At 37.0% G+C, this 17,953-nt stretch overlaps 2 protein-coding genes across 2 annotated transcripts; one reads left to right on the forward strand and one right to left on the reverse strand.

Annotated features, from left to right (window-relative positions):
- The first annotated feature begins 11,206 nt into the window (after positions 1-11,206).
- LOC112523866 (nuclear transcription factor Y subunit B-1-like) lies at positions 11,207-11,784 on the forward strand. Its single transcript, XM_025133539.1, has one exon. It carries the CDS (start codon positions 11,207-11,209, stop codon positions 11,780-11,782), a length of 576 nt encoding a protein of 191 aa, XP_024989307.1. The 3' UTR covers positions 11,783-11,784.
- A 287-nt stretch (positions 11,785-12,071) lies between these two features.
- On the reverse strand, positions 12,072-17,953 carry LOC112523062 (tRNA (guanine(9)-N1)-methyltransferase-like). Its single transcript, XM_025132498.1, has 3 exons — positions 17,507-17,953; positions 12,630-12,989; positions 12,072-12,462 (listed from the first exon to the last, which is right to left on the reverse strand). Exons 1-3 carry the CDS (start codon positions 17,921-17,923, stop codon positions 12,262-12,264), a joined length of 978 nt encoding a protein of 325 aa, XP_024988266.1. The 5' UTR covers positions 17,924-17,953; the 3' UTR covers positions 12,072-12,261.

Below are 17,953 nucleotides of genomic sequence, written 5' to 3' on the forward strand. Positions count from 1 at the left end.
AGTCTTAAGATTGATAATGAGAATTATGGGCCTTGTGAAATCTGCCATAAAGCAAAACAGACTCGAGAAAAGTTTGAGTCTAGTGCTCATAAATCCAAAAATCTAGGTGATCTTGTTCATTTAAATTTTTGGGGACCTTATCGGGTCCAAAGTAGGGAAGGATGGAAATATTTTCTAACTGTTGTCGATGATTTCACTCGGGTTGTTTGGGTGTTCCTGGTAAGGAGTAAACATGAAGTTGTAGATAGTGTTATCACCTTTTATAACTTACTTACTATTCAATTTGGAAAGAATGTCAAAGTGTTTCGAAGTGATAATGGTTCTGAATCTTTAAGCCAAAACTTAAGTGATTTTTTTCAAATCTAAAGGTATCATACATCAAACTTCTTGTGTCTATACACCCCAAAATAATGGGATTGTTGAAAGATAATATCGTCACTTAATGAATGTTTCTAGGACTCTTATGTTTCAGGGAGGAGTTCCCTTAAACATGTAGTGAGTGCATTCTCACAGCTACCTACTTAATAAATAGGACTCTCTCTTCTTTGCTTAGTGGTAAATATCCATACAAGCTTGTTTACGGATTCAAATTTGTTCTCAGTCATCTTAGGAACTCTGGGTGTCTTTCTTTTGCTATCACACCCAATGTTTTTGATAAGTTCTCACCCAAGTCTGAAAAATGTATTTTATTAGGGTATGCTAGTCCAAAGAAAGGATACAAAGTCTACAGTTTAGAGTCTAAAAATGTGTTATTTCTCTTTATGAACATGCTTTTCCTTTTAAGATGACTGTGAACAAGACTGGTGACGATTATAATGATGATGTTAATAGATGTTTTTTTGATTTCCTAAATGATACGACTAATGATACTGTGGATTCACTACCCTATGATGATAATGGTGATAACACCTATAATGAACTTCATTTTTTCCCTAATAGCATAACTTTAGGAAGCCAAAATAGAGTTTCCAATGAGGAGCCTCTAGGCAGCTCAAATGAACAACTTATACAAGAGTCTTCAACTAATGATGAAGATAATCTTGAAAGAGTTACCAGGTGGCAACTCATGAATAGCTCAGATAAGGCTGCCAGTTCTCAAAATGATGAAAGTCTCATTGCTGAGGGTACTCAAAGTACATCATCAACTTCTAGTCAACCTAGTTGAAGGTCCACTAGAGTTCCTATGTTTCCACAAAAGTTTAATGATTTTGTTATTGAAGGAAAAGTCAAATATGGTTTAGAAAAAGTTGTTAACTATTCCTGTCTTTCGTCTGAAAACTTATGTTTTGTTTCTAATCTAAACATGTCTATTGAACCTAAAATTTTTAGTGAATGTTAGCATCAAATTGATCCTAATAATTATCTCAAAAAGTTTTATTAAGCAATCGGGGCTAAGAATGGAACATCTGAAGATGCTTCTGTGCCAAAACGTCTAAGTCTGGAAAAAGACCAGCCGCTGTGCTAAATCGACCAAGTATGGACGACCAGAGCCTCTGTAAGAAGAACCAGAGCCTCTGGAAGATTCACCAAAGCCTCTGTGAAGACACCTGAACCAGAGCCTCTATAAAAGACACCAGAGCCTCTGTGAAGAGGACCAGAGCCTCTCGTTGTATTGACCAGAGCCTCTGGAGGACCAGAGCCTCTATGGTCTGTGTATCCTCTGGTATATCCTCTGGTCTTTCAAGACGACTATCTTCATAATCCTATTCTGGATAAGGCTAATTCTATTATGGATAAGGCTAATCCTATTCAGATTATCATGAATTTCTGCCTGTATAAGTAGTGTTTCAGGTAGAGAAAAATGAATGAGAGCAAATARAAAATTCATTGTAAACACACAGATTCAGATACATCTTATGAGAGTCGATTAGGGTTCTTGAGAGTTTGTAATTTTTTCCATTCAATAAAGAAAGCGTCGTCGATTTCTATTTCATCTTCTTCCATTACAAATCTCTCTTGAATTTCCTTATTAAATTGTTCTATTGTCAGATCTGGGTTATAACAAGTGGTATCAGAGCCAAATCGATTAATTTCTATCGATACGATCTTTCTGGCAGTAGATTCAATTTTCTTGAAAGATACTCTCAAGAACTTCTTCCTGTTCGACTGTAGTTTGGGCCCAAAAACTCTAAATTAATCATATGTTTAAACATGTAATCAAAGTCCTTTTAAGGGATTTGTTCTTGGATGAATTCGAACCTATTTTTGATCTTGAATCTTTTGGTTTATAGAGTTTCTTGGAGTCAGTCGACTTATTGAACCTTGATTTTGTCAAATCTACGCGTAGGCGTTTAGCAAGAGTTCATGGTACTCATAGCCTAAGGCAATTGGCGTTTTATTTGCCAAACATAATGTTTATCACCAATATCTTGAGTATTCTTTCATCTTCTCTCTTTTTGTGGATTTGAATCTATTATAGCTTAATGTTGGTCCCAAAAGGGTCTATAAGAATACTAAACAGTTTGTAGAAGGAGGGGGATGAATACAAACACAGAGTTTTCAAATTTAAAATATATATTGATAAAGAAGATCAATACAGATTTTACAAGATTGTTTGCGGAAAGATAAGGTAAGAGAAACCTATCTAAACAATCTTAAGTTACACACAAAGGTTAGCAATTACAAGAAAAGAAATTGCTAAAAGAAGATATCTTTTACTTTAAGCTGAAAGAAGCTTGAAGTAAGTTTGAGGGAAGAGAGTGATGCGCGCACTCTCCATTGAGAAGAAGAACACTTCTATTTAAACCAGTGCATTAAATGACCATTTAATGCAGTATGGTAGGGTTTAGAGTGCGTGGAAAGCCTTAACAGGAAGGCTTGTCCTTTGTTACAGTGAATARTACAAAAGCACTATTCTTGAACAGACATCCTTACCTAAAGTTGGTGGACAAAGAGTCGACTAATCGRCTCCGTACCGTACTATCTTTGGTAAGGGTATGGGTTTGTCCTTTTGTGTGTNGAAAAGAGATTGCTAAAAGAAAATATCTTTTACTTTAAGTTGAAAGAAGCTTGAAGTAAGAATGAGGCGAAAGAGTGATGCGCGCACTCTGCATGGAGAAGAAACACTTCTATTTATACCCAGTACATTAAATGTCCATTTAATGCAGTAAGGTAGGGTTTAGAGTGCGTGTCAAGCCTTAACAGGAAGGCTTGTCCTTTGTTACAGTAAATAGTACAAAAGCATTATTCTTGAACAGACATCCTTACCTAAAGTTGGTGGACAAAGAGTCGACTAATCGACTCCGTACCGTACTATCTTTAGTAAGGGTATGGGTTTGTCCTTTTGTGTGTGCAAGGACAAAACAACAACAATCGTGCTAAGCAAGCTTCATTTGATCGCTGAATGCTGGAATGACCTGAAGGTCTCATCATCATTCGCTAAAGCTAGAGCAGTCTTCACACATAGTTAGACAGGCTTGTAATCACTGAATACCGCTTCAGATCACGTACGCGCCAGTCTCTAATCTTCAATTTCAGTCTTCGACGTTTGTTGAAGGATCTTTGGTGTGAGTGTTGTTTTCTTGAAGTATTGTTGTCTCTAAATGTTTTACAAAGCGAGTTCTTCAGCGATCACTGAACATACTCAGTGTATTGATCGCTGGAACTGAAAATACAGAAACTTAAATACATCGAAAGGAAAAAGGGATTATCATCAAATCACTGAGAGAGAGGATCAACAATAACTAAAGCGGAGTGGTCACTAAAGAGACTTGTTTTGATTTAAATCTAACCTTTGTCTGCTTTCCTTTTTTACACGCTGAGCAAAGAGATTCTTTTGTAAAAGAGTGCTGAGGAAGGCCAGTGACAAGATCCTTTCGAGACAGCTCGTTCAGTGTTTTGAAGTTGAGATGAGAAAGCCGTTTGTGCCATAACTAGTTGATATCTAAAGAGGCTTTAGAAAGAAAACAACTATTCTTAGTGAAGGGTGTAGGGATTCGTTAAGAGATTAAACCGATCTAAAAGTAGACAGCATGCTACAACATGGTTCTATAGCTTGCTTTATAAATGACTTATCTTTACAACTAATAGCTTCTTTAAGATACTCTCTCGAGATATAGAATGGCTCACGGTCATAGATCCAGCCCCATATCTCTATGCAAGGCTGGAGTCCCGACATTGGCTCAAACTATTCATTTTATAAGCTAAATGGAGCGAAAACGAGTCTCCTTGATTCTAAGTAACTCTCTCGAGCCTACTTCCATATCATTCAAGTTGACGTGTGCTTGTTGGTTTATCTCTAAATCCAACAAATTTTAACACTTTTAAACAAGTGATCAACTTATCCATGGATGATGTTTTGACAATAAAAACTTGAATGACGTAGTTGTAAAGATTTATAATTTATATATCTACAAACGAGACCGGTCTTTATCTTAACTTCATCCAATACCCAAGCTATATTTTTAGCATATCATTCTTGAAAAATTAATTACGTGAATAATAATGCATAAGAAAGAAATAAAGAAGAAGAAGTAAATGCTAGACGTAATTATAAAAAACAACTAACGATACTAGAAAATGTAAGTGCGAGAATAATAATAAAGCGTAATAAGTAAAACTTAAGAGAAGAAGAGAAAATGGAAGAAATAAATGTAAAGATGGATTCGTAAAACACACTCAAACTATTTTAACTACTAATATTAATTGCATAAATTATAAAGCATAATAAGGAGAACTTAAAAGAAGAAAAAATGACAAGAGAAATAAAAGTAAAGAGGAATTATAAAGAAAAAAAAATAAAATACTTGCAAATATAACTTTAAACCCAAAAGAACCTTCAAACAACTTCAAGTGTTTACTAGGATTGTTGATTATAAATTGCTTACTTCTAAAGCCAAGCCTCCCCCCCTTTATATAGTGGAGGAAGGGAGGGTAATATCCAATGGGTAATAACTTTTACCCACTTTTTTTACAAAACCATGGGCATAGTTAAAACCACCTAGAAGTTGCCAAAAATCAGATCTTAAATTAGTCCTTTGAGATCTTGAAAGCTGCATGAGATGGACTGCCAAAAAGGGAAGAAGTGACCCCAAAAGATTCTCGTACTATTCTCAAGAATGCCCCTGGATCGTCCTGCAGCACATGTTGTGGCATGTTTCAGCCAAATACCTAACAACAAAGCTATTTTCCCAAAAATCAGCACATATCCAAGAAGTAAACATGTTTATCACATCACTTTAGCTCCAATATTAAAAAATAGAAAAACAAAACAAAAAGACTCAATTTATGGAATTTGGGAAAATAAAATGGGTAAATAAAGTGAAGAAAAAGTGTAAAAGTATCAAATAAATTGATACTTATCATATAACCTTTTCCATTTCCTCCAAAGTTCACGTAAGGGCCTCTTTCCTCTTTGTAGTCAGAGAGCAAGGATTTGTCTCCGGTCATTTGTCTTGAACATCCACTATCAAGATACCAGATGCCTTTGACTTTATGTAATAGAAAACATATTAAGATTGCTTTGGTACCCATTTCTCAATGGATCCACCGGAGTTAGAGGCGACATCCATTGACACTAAAAGCTCAAAGTTAGCAGGAGTCTTCACTGATCCTAAAGAAGAGGCTTCAGTGGCTTTCTTCACCTTAGTCGTTTTTACAACTTTAGTGGCTTATTTCACCTTGGCTGATTTTTCAGCCTTGGTTACTTTCTTTATCTTAGCTGGTGGACTAGATTTGGTAATTGAAGAACACTTATTGGCGATATGAGAAGTTTCGCCACAATAAAGAAACTTCCTGAAACTGTAAGAAGCTTTAGAGCCAGAAGTGTTAGAGAGAAGAGAAGAAGGATAAGCTCCAAAAGTACCTCTCTCTTTTGTTCAAGGAGGAATAACTGAGGTTTTGATACCTTGGGTGAAAGATTCACTTTCAGCTTTGGCTTAGATCTCTGAGAGGGTTCAGAGACCATGGTCCTTGAGGAAGAAGGTTTACAAGCTGAAGGAACATAATGGGTTTTATTAGACTTACGGTCCTTCCTGGGAAAAACAGGAATGTTGACAATGGTTTACCTTTGTATTTGCATCCTGAACTCAAAGGAGTTCCTTCAAGAGGAGTCTCAGTAGAAGAGTATTGAGAGGAAGAAGTGTTAGGAATAGAAGAGACAAAAGTACCAAACTTAAGCATGGACTTGTCAGTGACACATTCTTCCTGATCATAGGAGAATCGTAGACCACTCTTTATCTTGAGAGGGATATGAGAATTAATGATCTCAATGGCCTTGATAGAGGCTTTACACCATCCTTCAATGGTAGCCTTCTTAGCCTTGAATTCAATAATTGCTTGCTCACGCTCAACGATGGCCTGCTCGCTTTCGATGTTAATGATCTGGTTTACAATGACTTGATCCTTAAGATTTTCTTCAATCTTGGTCAGCTCTTTGATCTTTGAATGACATCTCTCTAATTGTTCTTGAAGATCAAGATCAAGTTTTTCAGCTTTGGATTTTCCATTCAGGATATTGTAAAGGTTAACCGTTAGCGTATCTAGTGCAGATAGGTTATCAGAGGAAAAAGAAGAAGGTTTATTCATGTTACATACCTGGTAGAGGTTGATGGCGAGGGATCACTGGAGGATGATGTCTCAGATGATTCATCTTTGACATCCTTAGCCATGAGACAGAGGTAGGCTGTGTCTTCCTTGTCCGAGGATGATTCATCAGAAGAATCAACCCGGTCATGCTCTTCAGTGACAAGGCCTTTACCTTTACGCTGAAGAGTCTTCATCTTCTTGTACTGCTCCTTCAATTTCATGTACTTGTCCTTTTGAGGCTTGAAGGAGGATGAGAGGTTGGAAGATGACGTCGTAGCTTTTTTCAACCTTCATTCATTAGCAAAGTGACCTTTGCGTTGACAGTTGTAGCAACTAGCTGAAGCATTGTCAATGGGGTTTGACTTTGGCTTTTCAGCTATGGTCAGGGAAGGAGATATGCGGTAGTTGCTTTTTCTGGCGAACCTCCTGAAAGATTTAGTTAGAAAAGACAGCGACTCATCAAACTCTGAAAGATCAGCGTTTGTCAAGTCCTCAGAGTTAGAAGGATCTAATTCAGTGATAAAAACGGAAGAGGAGGAAGTAGAAGAAATAGAAGGGTCAATTGAATGGCTATCAAAGATCAAAGTTAGAGGAGTGCTTTTCATTTCTTTGGATTATTTTAGAATATTCTTCTTCAGCTGACGAGATTGCTCATGATTAAATAATATCCCATAAAGAGAACTGAGAGAAAGGCTGGACATGTCCTTGGACATCTTGAGACACATGGTATAATTATCCCTTGATTCTGGCAAACATTCAAGAAGTTTTGTCAACGTCTTTGAGTTGGAATATTCTCTTCCAAATGTCCTCAAATAAATAAGAAGACAATTAAAACGTTGATGTTTCAAACAAAGATTCAGATTTTCCATAAAGAAAACTTTCATATTGTCTTACTAAGTTAATCTTCCTCAATTGTTGTACTTCAGGAGTACCTTCATATTGAACACAGAGAGTGTTCCACATGGTTTTCGAGGTTTTAAGCTTCATCACAGAGTGATAGAACTCGTCAGAAAGAACCAAGGTTATTATAGATTTCGCACGAGTATCTAAAGCCACTTTCTTCTTGTCTTCGTCACTCCACTAATGATGGAGCTTTGGAATCTGCCCGTTTTCGCAAATAAGCTTTGCTCCTCTGGGTGCTAGGCGCCGTTCATGAATCGCGACAGTCGTAGCAGTAGCAGAAACTGCTGGAGAGATTGCGGATGGAACATAAGGTCCATTCTCAATGTAGTATGGAATATTAGGATCCATACCTTCCAAGAAGAGAGACATTCAGTTCTTCCAGAGACTGAAGTTGTCTTTGATAAACCGGGGAGGTTTGGCAAGGAAGTCATTATCGTGAAAGTCTGTGCTTGTGTTTTGCAAAGGCATTTTGAAAGGTAATAAATTATCTAGAAAAAAAAAAGAGATAATAAAACAACAATACAACACAAAAACAAACACTACTCTGATACCACTTGTTGATCTCAACCAGATCTACAAGAGTTTATAGGTAACGGTTTGAAGAATGGGAAGGATAAATACAAACACAACAGCTTTCGCTTTAAAAACTTATATCGATAAAGAAGATCAATATAGATTTTTACAAATTGTTTGCGGAAAAGATAGGATATAAAACCTATTAAACAATCAAGGATACACACAAAATTACAAACAACAAGAAGAAAAGACTTGCTACAAGAAATAGGTTAAGAAGTAATGTGTTTTTTACTTGTTACAGTGGAAGTCTTTCTCTTGATAGAGAGTATAAAAAGAGTATCTTCTTGGGTAAGATAGGATAAGGAAGATGATAACTGAGAAGATAGAACTATTCAGCTATTTATACTCATTGCATTAAATGCAATTCAGAAGATACAAAGCACGTGGCAAGCTTTAAGAGGTAAGCTTGTCATTTGTTGCAATATACAATCATTTGGCCGTATATGAACAGTCTTCTTTCATAAAGTAGGTAAGCACGCTTGAAGACAATGAAGTGACTCCCTACAGTACATTACTTTGAAAGGTATGGGTTTTGTCCTTTGTGTGTAGAAGGACAAAACAAAAACTATCTCGTTCAGTAAGATTCATTTGATTGTTGAAGACTGGAATGGTGCTGAAGGTCTCATCAGTGTTCGTTGAATCTTGCGTAGATTTAACACTTGTGTAGACGAGCTTGTTATCATTGAAAATCATTTCAGATCGCGAACTTTTTTTTTTTTGAAGTCTATAATATTTATATACGGCAAATGCAACAAATAAACTCACACACCCKCCTCACCTATGGTGAGGTTTGAACCCCTGACCTTCTAGAAGGCCAAGGGCTACGATACCGCTAGGCCAAAGGCCCTTTGGTAACTTGTTGGTCTCTATCTTCAGCTTCTATCTTCGATATCGCTGAAGGGTCTGTGGTGTGAGTTTTGTCTTCTTGAAAGGATACTGGTCTCTAAAGAAATTACAATACATGTTCAGCAATCATTGAACAGACTCCGTGATGATCATTGAAGCTGAATACAAAGGTAGTACACTTCGATAGATAAAATAGATCATCGTCAAATCACTGAGAGAGAGAATCAACAGAATGGAACCTGGAAACTAGTTGTTCTACCCGAACGAAAGAAAGCAATCGGTTTTAATGAATTTTTAAGACCAAAGTATCATTCAGATGGAACAATATAAAAGCACAAAGCAAGGTTAGTAATACGGGTGTGTGCATAAGAATATGGAGTAGACATTAAAGAGACCTTCACATTGGTAGCAAGATTTGACATTGTGAGACCATTCTCGCATTTGCAGCTCAAGTGAAGTGGACCTATTATCAGTATGATGCGAAATCCGCTTTTCTAAATAAAAACCCTAAATACAAATTTTGATTCTTCAACATAAATGTAAATACTAGATGATGGTGATGATGATGGTATTATCTAAAAAAGAAGACGAACTTACAGACGTCATAAGATGGTGCGGGCATGACAGGAAGTTGATGATGGACGAAGAAATTGAGGTAAGAAGAAACCATAGGAGAAACGAAGAGGGTGTGCCTTCAACACATGCTCTTTCACATTGAATGGTCCAGGCGAAACTCCCATCGACTTTTTCGAGTATCCAAAATACCCTTTCAATTTCCTTGCAAATTGACAAAAGTACCCTTATCTTTTGCTTTTACAAATATGCTTTTTCCAATGACCCTTGATTTATACTAATCTATGGATCTAATTAGATTAATACTCACAAGAAAATAGATGTAAATAAAAATTTTAAGAGGTAGGTGTGTTTGTTTCACTTGGTGGTTCGAGCTACGTCTATATATATCTTAGGTGTTTTAGATGGCGATTTCAAAACAAGATATAAAAAGAAACAGCCATGGCTGTTGAAGGAAGTTGGATCCAAGCTTAAGAATCCACCAAACAATGGTAATAAATTTATACATAGTTTTACCAGCTGAATTTGTGAGTCGTAGTGTTTGCGGAAACATTGAGGGTGTGGAGGGAGGGTTTTGTATGTAGCCCATTCAGACACCGTAACATATAATGTCTTTTTGAATCTTGCTCTCACCCTTATTAAACCCAAGTCTGGTTTCAAGGCTGCATGCCTCCGACGACGAATACTGGGTTCTTGTTCACCGCGCCTTCATGCCACGTGTCTCCATCTCTCCAACCACCCACCATCATCATGCTTAATAATTAATTGTCCATATTTGGCACCCAACAAACCACTTGCTCTCTTTCTGTATATCATCAACACACTCTCTTCAATTTTCAATTTCAGTTTCTGGAGAGAGACAGAGAGAGAAGATGCAACGTGGAGGAGGTTTCCACAGGATCCCCATCCACCCTACATCTGGTACTTTACTCCTCCTCCATATATACATATACATATATATATATATAATGTTTCTTTCACTCTATTGGAGTTCCTTTTTCTGCAATTGCATTGGCCTCTTTGTGTTTCTTCTTTATCCACTTTCAAGAAATCTTTGAATGGGGTTTTCACTTTTCAGTATTACCTTTTCTGCATGCATTCTGTTATCTTCTTCAATATATATATAATAAACCAGTCCATGCATCGATCTTGAAACAGATATTATATATATATATATATATATATATATAATTTTCTGTATAGATATGAGTATGAGTATCATCAATGGAGGTTTGGTCTTGAAGCAGTGTGTGAATTTGGACAAATATTGTAGAACAAGTGGCATGCATGCAAGAATATCACTAAACCATCTTGACCCCACGAATCTGTCACTTTTGCACACTTCACCTCCTTCCACTTTCACACTCTTCTGTTTTTGTTTTTTCCAATTATTTTTAAGTGCATATACATATATGTATATATATATATATATATACACACATGTATACATGTATTAATAATAAAATAAAACCATGGTAATACATGACTTTCAAGTTTCCTTATACTTGGGTATGAAAACGATTAAGATCTATCATTGCAAAATAAAGAATGGAACTTGCATATATACTACATTATTCAGACTTCTTTTTTGTGAATTCATGGCGGATCTTCAAGTTAATCAAACAGAGGTAGTTTGCAGAAATGATGAAAGCTATAATCTTCATGTGAATCCCAAAATTAAATACTTTGTTTTTCTTCTTTCTCATTCATAATTGATCAAAACAGCTAGTTAAGTTGTAATTGGTTCCTGCCTAATCGGGTTACATACGTTCTCCGGCCAGGGATGCAGCAGCAAACGGACATGAAACTGAAGCTACCGGAAATGAACACCAACCACCCATCTACAGATGACAATGAGTGCACTGTTCGAGAACAAGACCGTTTCATGCCAATAGCAAATGTGATCCGAATCATGCGAAAGATCCTCCCTCCACATGCCAAGATCTCTGATGACGCCAAAGAAACCATCCAAGAATGTGTTTCTGAGTACATTAGTTTTGTGACAGGCGAAGCCAATGATCGCTGCCAGCGTGAGCAGAGGAAGACCATCACCGCTGAAGATGTCCTGTGGGCTATGAGCAAACTGGGATTTGATGATTATATCGAGCCTTTGACTGTCTATCTCCACCGCTACAGGGAATTTGATGGCGGTGAGCGTGGATCCATAAGGGGGGAGCCACTTGTCAAGAGGGCTGCTGATCCTGGCCCATATGGTTTTATGCCTGCTGCTTTTCATCATCATAATGGCTTCTTTGGTCCTGCTAGCATTGGTGGTTTCTTCAAGGATCCATCAGTTGCTGGCCCTTCTGGACCTACTGCTGTTGCTGGTTTTGAGCCATATGCTCAGTGTAAAGAGTAACTGAGAGGGTAACAATGAGACGATGACGGTCTGTTTGCTACTTGTTTAGTTTTCTTTCTTTTATCGGTCATTTATCTTTTTTCCTGCTTAACATTCCTGTGTTGCATCGCACGATGGAACAGACTGAAACATGGGAACAAGAAACAGATCATTATGTTGCTCGGTACGCACAAATAAATGTTTGAATAAACTGAAATCTATAATTAACAAAAATACATGTTTCACAACATGTAAAACTGGGTATCAACTTTCTAAACAATTACAACAGTAAATAGTCCATACCTGATGTATTGCAGATAACAACGGATCAAGGATTAATGTTTTGATACTACTATTTCAGGTGTCATATTCCATATTTATGGTAAATATAAAAAGATTTCTTAAGCTTAACTCAAAATCAACATATGAATCCAACTGGAATTGAGAAATGTTTTGCATCAGCAGTACTGTAGGATATAAGTTACAATGGAAGGTCACACCTACAGGCTATCTGTGTTTTCAATGCATTGCCTTTTAATCTCTTGATCAAAATTCTCATCCACTTGAGCTTCTTCTTGAGATCCTTGTGCTTCAGWTTCACCTCTTTTCCTTTGTGGAATCACATGGAAGAATGAAGCCTTCCAGTCTTTAGTTTCCAAGAACTTGACAAGTATTTCTATAACTTGATTCACTGTAAGGACCTACATTTTGAGACAAACAGCTTCTTAGAGCAGTCCAATTTGTCATTTTAAAGGTAATACATATAGACTTGTTAAAAAAGCAATTAACAAGACAAAATCCAAATCATCACTCATCCCTAATGGGAAAAGAAAAAGAAAAATGGAACAAGTACTGTGATGACTTGTACCTGAGAACCAGACATCTTGAGGTAGTTCCCAATTGGAAGTTTTGCTGTTTCAATTCCTTGCTCTACAGCTTTCTTCATGGTTATCCCTTTCCATCTATTTCTATCTACAAGCCCACCAACGATATAAATTTTCTTTGGATCAAGTTCGGAGAGCATAGTTTCTGAGTCTGCTGTCAGGTATACCAAATGCTCCTTTTCACTTTCAAATGTATTGATATAAGGACCATTATGCTTCTCGATTATCCATTTGTCAAACCCAGGAATCTTTTGAAACTGGCTTTCAATTTCTCCCTCATAGCCAGTCAACCAGAGATGACAAGGGACCATACTTCTTCCATTCACCGCATAACAATACATTATCTGCATTCACAAGTCACCAGCAAACTTTTCATTCAAGACAGTTGCTACCAAAACCACAACCAATAGCAGAGCCAAATTAGAAATTCAGTGAGCATGGAAACTCATCATTGACACAAAGCGTCTTTACAATTCAAACAAAGATCTGTATGTCAATTATATAAGATTGAATTCGTACTTCAAACATGCTGTTTCAGAAAGAAAAAAAAAACATGGACTTTCTAGCATGTGATTCTTAATAATTAACAAAATTGCAATGTCAGCAAGACAATTCCTCGTTCCCAACTCCCAAACTTAACAACGGCTCCTTCAACATTTATGGTTACATGCATGACAGTGAAATATACATCAAAGTGTAAGAACATGAAGTTTAGTTTCATTTCATAATAAATTAGAAAAGCCATTACCACCAGAAGCTTGGCGATGTAAAGAGAAAACTTCGTCTTTAACTCACCAGTTTTAATCACGGCTCCACAAATGCTCTCGGGAACATGTTACCTTTATTTAATAGACTAAAAATTGTTCATGAATATCTAAAAAGTTGTAAAATTATGTTGGCACACCCATCCATTTATTGACATCCCAAAGCTTTTGGCTCTCTATGTTTAGCTACCACAAATTCTGTTGGAATAACTATGTTCTTCTTAGGTATCCATCCACATTGACAAAAAGGCTATGTGCTCCTCGGTATTCAAACAAAGAGAGAGATTTGTCTCTTGGCATATGTTGTTTTTCATGAAGACATGTTCCTATATTCCTTACGACCTATCTTTTCTCATTGCCGTTCATCTCCTCATTCCCAAAGTAAACGCCCTCTAGTAACTTCTCCATCTTCTATTTCTCCTTCCTCTACTTCCATTTCACTTACTAGCATCTCTTGTACTCCTCCAGATAACTCCCCTCCCCAGGTAATTCTGTCTCTCCATGTTCTTACTTAACGTCTTCTTTGTTAGCACCATGGGCGGATCTACTAAGGCATGAGTGATACCACTGAATTTGTCTGTCATGGTGTAAATATTTTTTATGACCCTTAACAATGCTACCATTGTGATTTGTCTCGCTACCACGGGCATCCTCGCCGGAAAATTAAGAAGCTACATTAGCATATTGAAAACTTAAATTTGAGTTGTAACTTAACAACAAAGGAGCACAAAAACCTTAAATGTAGTGTATTTGTTAACTATAATTAATTTGACTTTATAATTAAGTTTTATTTTACTTTATATTATAGTAATTACTTTGTCCCACTACTAAAAGAATTATGGATACGCCTTAGCAACCCTTCACAAGAAGCAAGGGGAACTAAATTTTTTCATAAATTCCTTCCAAGCCCAAAAATTCCTGTAGTTTCTAATCATCTTATCATTTGCTCCCAAGTGCATCTCTGTACAAAAATTCTTTCTCGAGTAGTACTCAAAGTTATTTTCTTAAAGCTATTATATAGGGTAACAAAAGGTACACACAAGTTGCCAAGGATACATGGATCAAAGTTGAGACTAGTATTCCTTAGCACAATAAGACTTCAACATTTGTCCCTCTAACACCCAGTTAAAAAGAAGTATAATGTGCAAAATAAATCATAGATGTAGATCTCGAACCTATGAATGGGAATATGGGCCCAAATGCCACTCTATTATATACACAACCTCAAAGAGTATTCTAGAAAAATTGGGTTTAGAAAATCAACTAAGTGGCTGATGATCCAAGTTATTGCAAAATGATACCGACAAGAGGTTCTTGTTTCTCATGAAAAGATACAAGCTCGATTAGTTGCAAAAGGGTAGACACAAGAGGGTATTACTTCACACATGTGATCAACTGAATGACTATAATGACAGTTCTATCTCTCTTGCAACTGATTGCAACTCTTAAGAATTTGGTGTTCACCGATGCTGTTTTGCATGGAGCTCTTCTTGAGAAGGTATATAAACCAAAACCAAACTAGCCCATTGTATCCCACTCAGAGGTGGAGTCTGAGGGTGAGATGTAAGCAGACAAGACCTCTACTATAGAGAATAGAGCAGTTGTTTCTGTGAACACTCACAGATTTCGAAGAAGTGTGAGTGAGAAAAAAATATTGACATGAGAAATTTAGCTTTAAGCAAGCATCTAGACAATAACTAGTAAGTTGACAACAACCCTAATGGTTTAGGGCTTCTTGATTCTTCTTTGTTTACTAACACTGAAAGTTCCTTGCTTACAACAGCCTTGGTTTATGATGATGATGATGATGCAACGGTTGTGGGGAACTTGGTTTTAAAAAGCGTGACGCGGTCCGATGCGTTAAGGGTCCCGGAAGCCGATGCGTGATGCGTGATGCTGATGCGCTCGCATCACGCACGTGATGCGCCCGGTATTCAAAAACTATTTATAAATTAATTCTACATATCAATTTCTACCTTAAAAATACTTACCTATCAAAATACTTCATTTATAACATAAAGTAGTTAAAAAAGTGGCATTATAATCTTAAAAAGTTTGTTTTCTACTTCTTTGCATTGTCGAGTATCGACAACAACTCACGTCACGTTTAATTGATATGCGATGCTAGGTCTCTCACAGTGCGACTTCTACTTCTTCACTGTCGGCTTCTTCTATTAGGTCTCTCATAGTCTCACGTTCTATTTTACTTAACTAAGAAGTCCAACTAAAAAGCCCAACTAAAAACTGAAAAAGGGAGCCCAAAAATGCAAAATACATGATGCGTTGATGCATAAGTGATGCACGCATCGTGTGATGCGTAGTGATGCGAGCGCATCATGGAATCGCAATGCATCAGACCCTTTGATGCGTTTTCTTCAGCGCATCACAGCGCATTATGCGCGCATTTTTAAACCAAGGTGGGGAATCATATGCGTTTAATTCAAGCTCTTACGCCTTCCTTGTATTCAGATTTTAGCAACAAAGACTCAAGTCTAATGGTATACCATCTATAATTTTAAGTTTCATGAACCCAAAGAGGGATTTCACAAGGGACAAAGAAGATATGCCCGATATCTCATTCAAGAGGCAAGGTTACTTTTGTTGAATCTTTTATGTGTCCTTAGATCCCTTTTACCATATGCAGTGCCATCAGAAGAAACTTTCTCAGATGTTATTCTTTAGAAGTAATTGCTGAAAGCCACATTTATCTATCATCGTGCCAAAGCTATCATTTCCTAACCCGGATTTTAAACCAGATTCCGCAACCAAGTATATCAAGGGAATTTTGAATAAGGTTCTTCTTCTCTTCCCAAAATTCCTTACACTTACAAGCTTTTTGTGATAGCATTTAGGGCACTTGATCTGATTCTAACAAGGCCAGTTAATGTAGGATGCAGGTCAACTCCCATATCCTAGGCTTCTAAAAGGCAATATGTCGTAGCAAGGAGTTTTCTATCATGTCCTGTAGATGTATTTTATGATGTTCAATGATTTCTCACTCTCTTGAATGATTTGCATATCCATTTCCACCTGTTGATACCGAATTATGTGATGGTACACCTGACATATCCGTTCCTTCCGTTGATGTTGTAATTACAAAACCATATATATCAAACTTGACTTTCATCGTGTAAGAGACGAGGTTCAAAAAGGTGTGACCTTTCCTTGTTATATTCAGAGTAAAGAACATGTAGATCCTATTCGCCAAGGCTCTCAGACAAAGTTTGCATCGGTACTCTGTAGACTGTAGTCATTACTCATTACCAAGTTTGGAATCATTAACCCACTTGAGAGCGGAAGTATGTGCCCATAAGACATTTTTATTTTGCATTTATAAAGCTCTAAAGGTGTTTTTATGAAGCCAAGGCTTCTTTTTTTCTAGATTTTGTGTTAGTTCCGAAATGTTACTACTAGTGTTGGGGCCCACTCTTAGTTAGCTCCTACGTAAAGTTAGCTGTGTGTTTGTTTTCATTTTTCCCTTGCACGGTTTTCGGGTCAAGTGCTCTTGCTGAATTTCGTAGAGCTCATAAGTTTCGAACCATAGAGTCAACACATTGCAAGACTTCTCTACCCCACCCTTATAAAGAAGATGAGCTTGATGCAGTCACCCTTTAGTGTTTCATATATAACGATAATGAAAATCTCCTTGATAGCTAATCTTTTTGACAAAGGATGTTACACTTATGAATGAATAAGTAACTAAAAATTGTACCCTTGTTTCATTCAAAGTAGTATTTACACTAAAAAACTGTACCCAGAAACAGCAATGCCATATCTTAATGACATTTTATCTTTACAATTCATGAGCCCATGAGTACCAATATTGGTATTAGATGACATAAAAAAAGCATCTACATTGCTCGGTAGGGAGGAAAGGCTACTCAGTGTTGGATTTAGGGTTTAGAGCTCCAAGTAAATTCAGTTCTTAAACCCTAACCCCCCAAACTAAATGATTGATTAAAGTTTTCATCTCTAAGAACATGTATATATAGACAGTAAGAGAGACAACTGGAATATCATAGAAGCCAGTAATATCTCACGTTTTAATCAAACATTGTTCATGCAAAAAAAAAATCTCGAATAAAAATGAATTTCACCTGGTTAACGAGGCTATGAATCTCATTAGGAGCCATGAGATCAGAGAATTCTAGGTCCACAACAATGTTCTGCCCGTGTTTCTTAGCTTCCGAAAGCCTAAGAGCTTTGCTCTCTCTCTCTTCCGTCCTCTGATCCATCCGTTCTTTCCTCATCCCTTTTCTTGACTCTATCATTTTCAATCTCTCTTCTTGTGGCAGACTTGAGAGCTTTTCTTCCCATTCTTTCCGCTTCCTCTCAGCTTGTCGTTTCTTCTCCTCTTTAATGGCGGCTTTTTTCTCCGCTTTTTTCGCTTCGAACCTTTGTTGCTTCAATAGCTTCTTTTGCGCATTTTTCGATAATGGTTGCGGTGGTGGAGGAGAAGAGTGGTCGCCGCCATGGTTGGATTGGTTGACAGCATGATTTTGGTCGAGGGTCATGGCATTCGTTCTTGGAATTCTGACAATGTG

Source organism: Cynara cardunculus (genome assembly GCF_001531365.2).
Source record: "Cynara cardunculus var. scolymus isolate 2C chromosome LG 12, CcrdV1, whole genome shotgun sequence".
Taxonomy (NCBI): domain Eukaryota; kingdom Viridiplantae; phylum Streptophyta; class Magnoliopsida; order Asterales; family Asteraceae; genus Cynara; species Cynara cardunculus.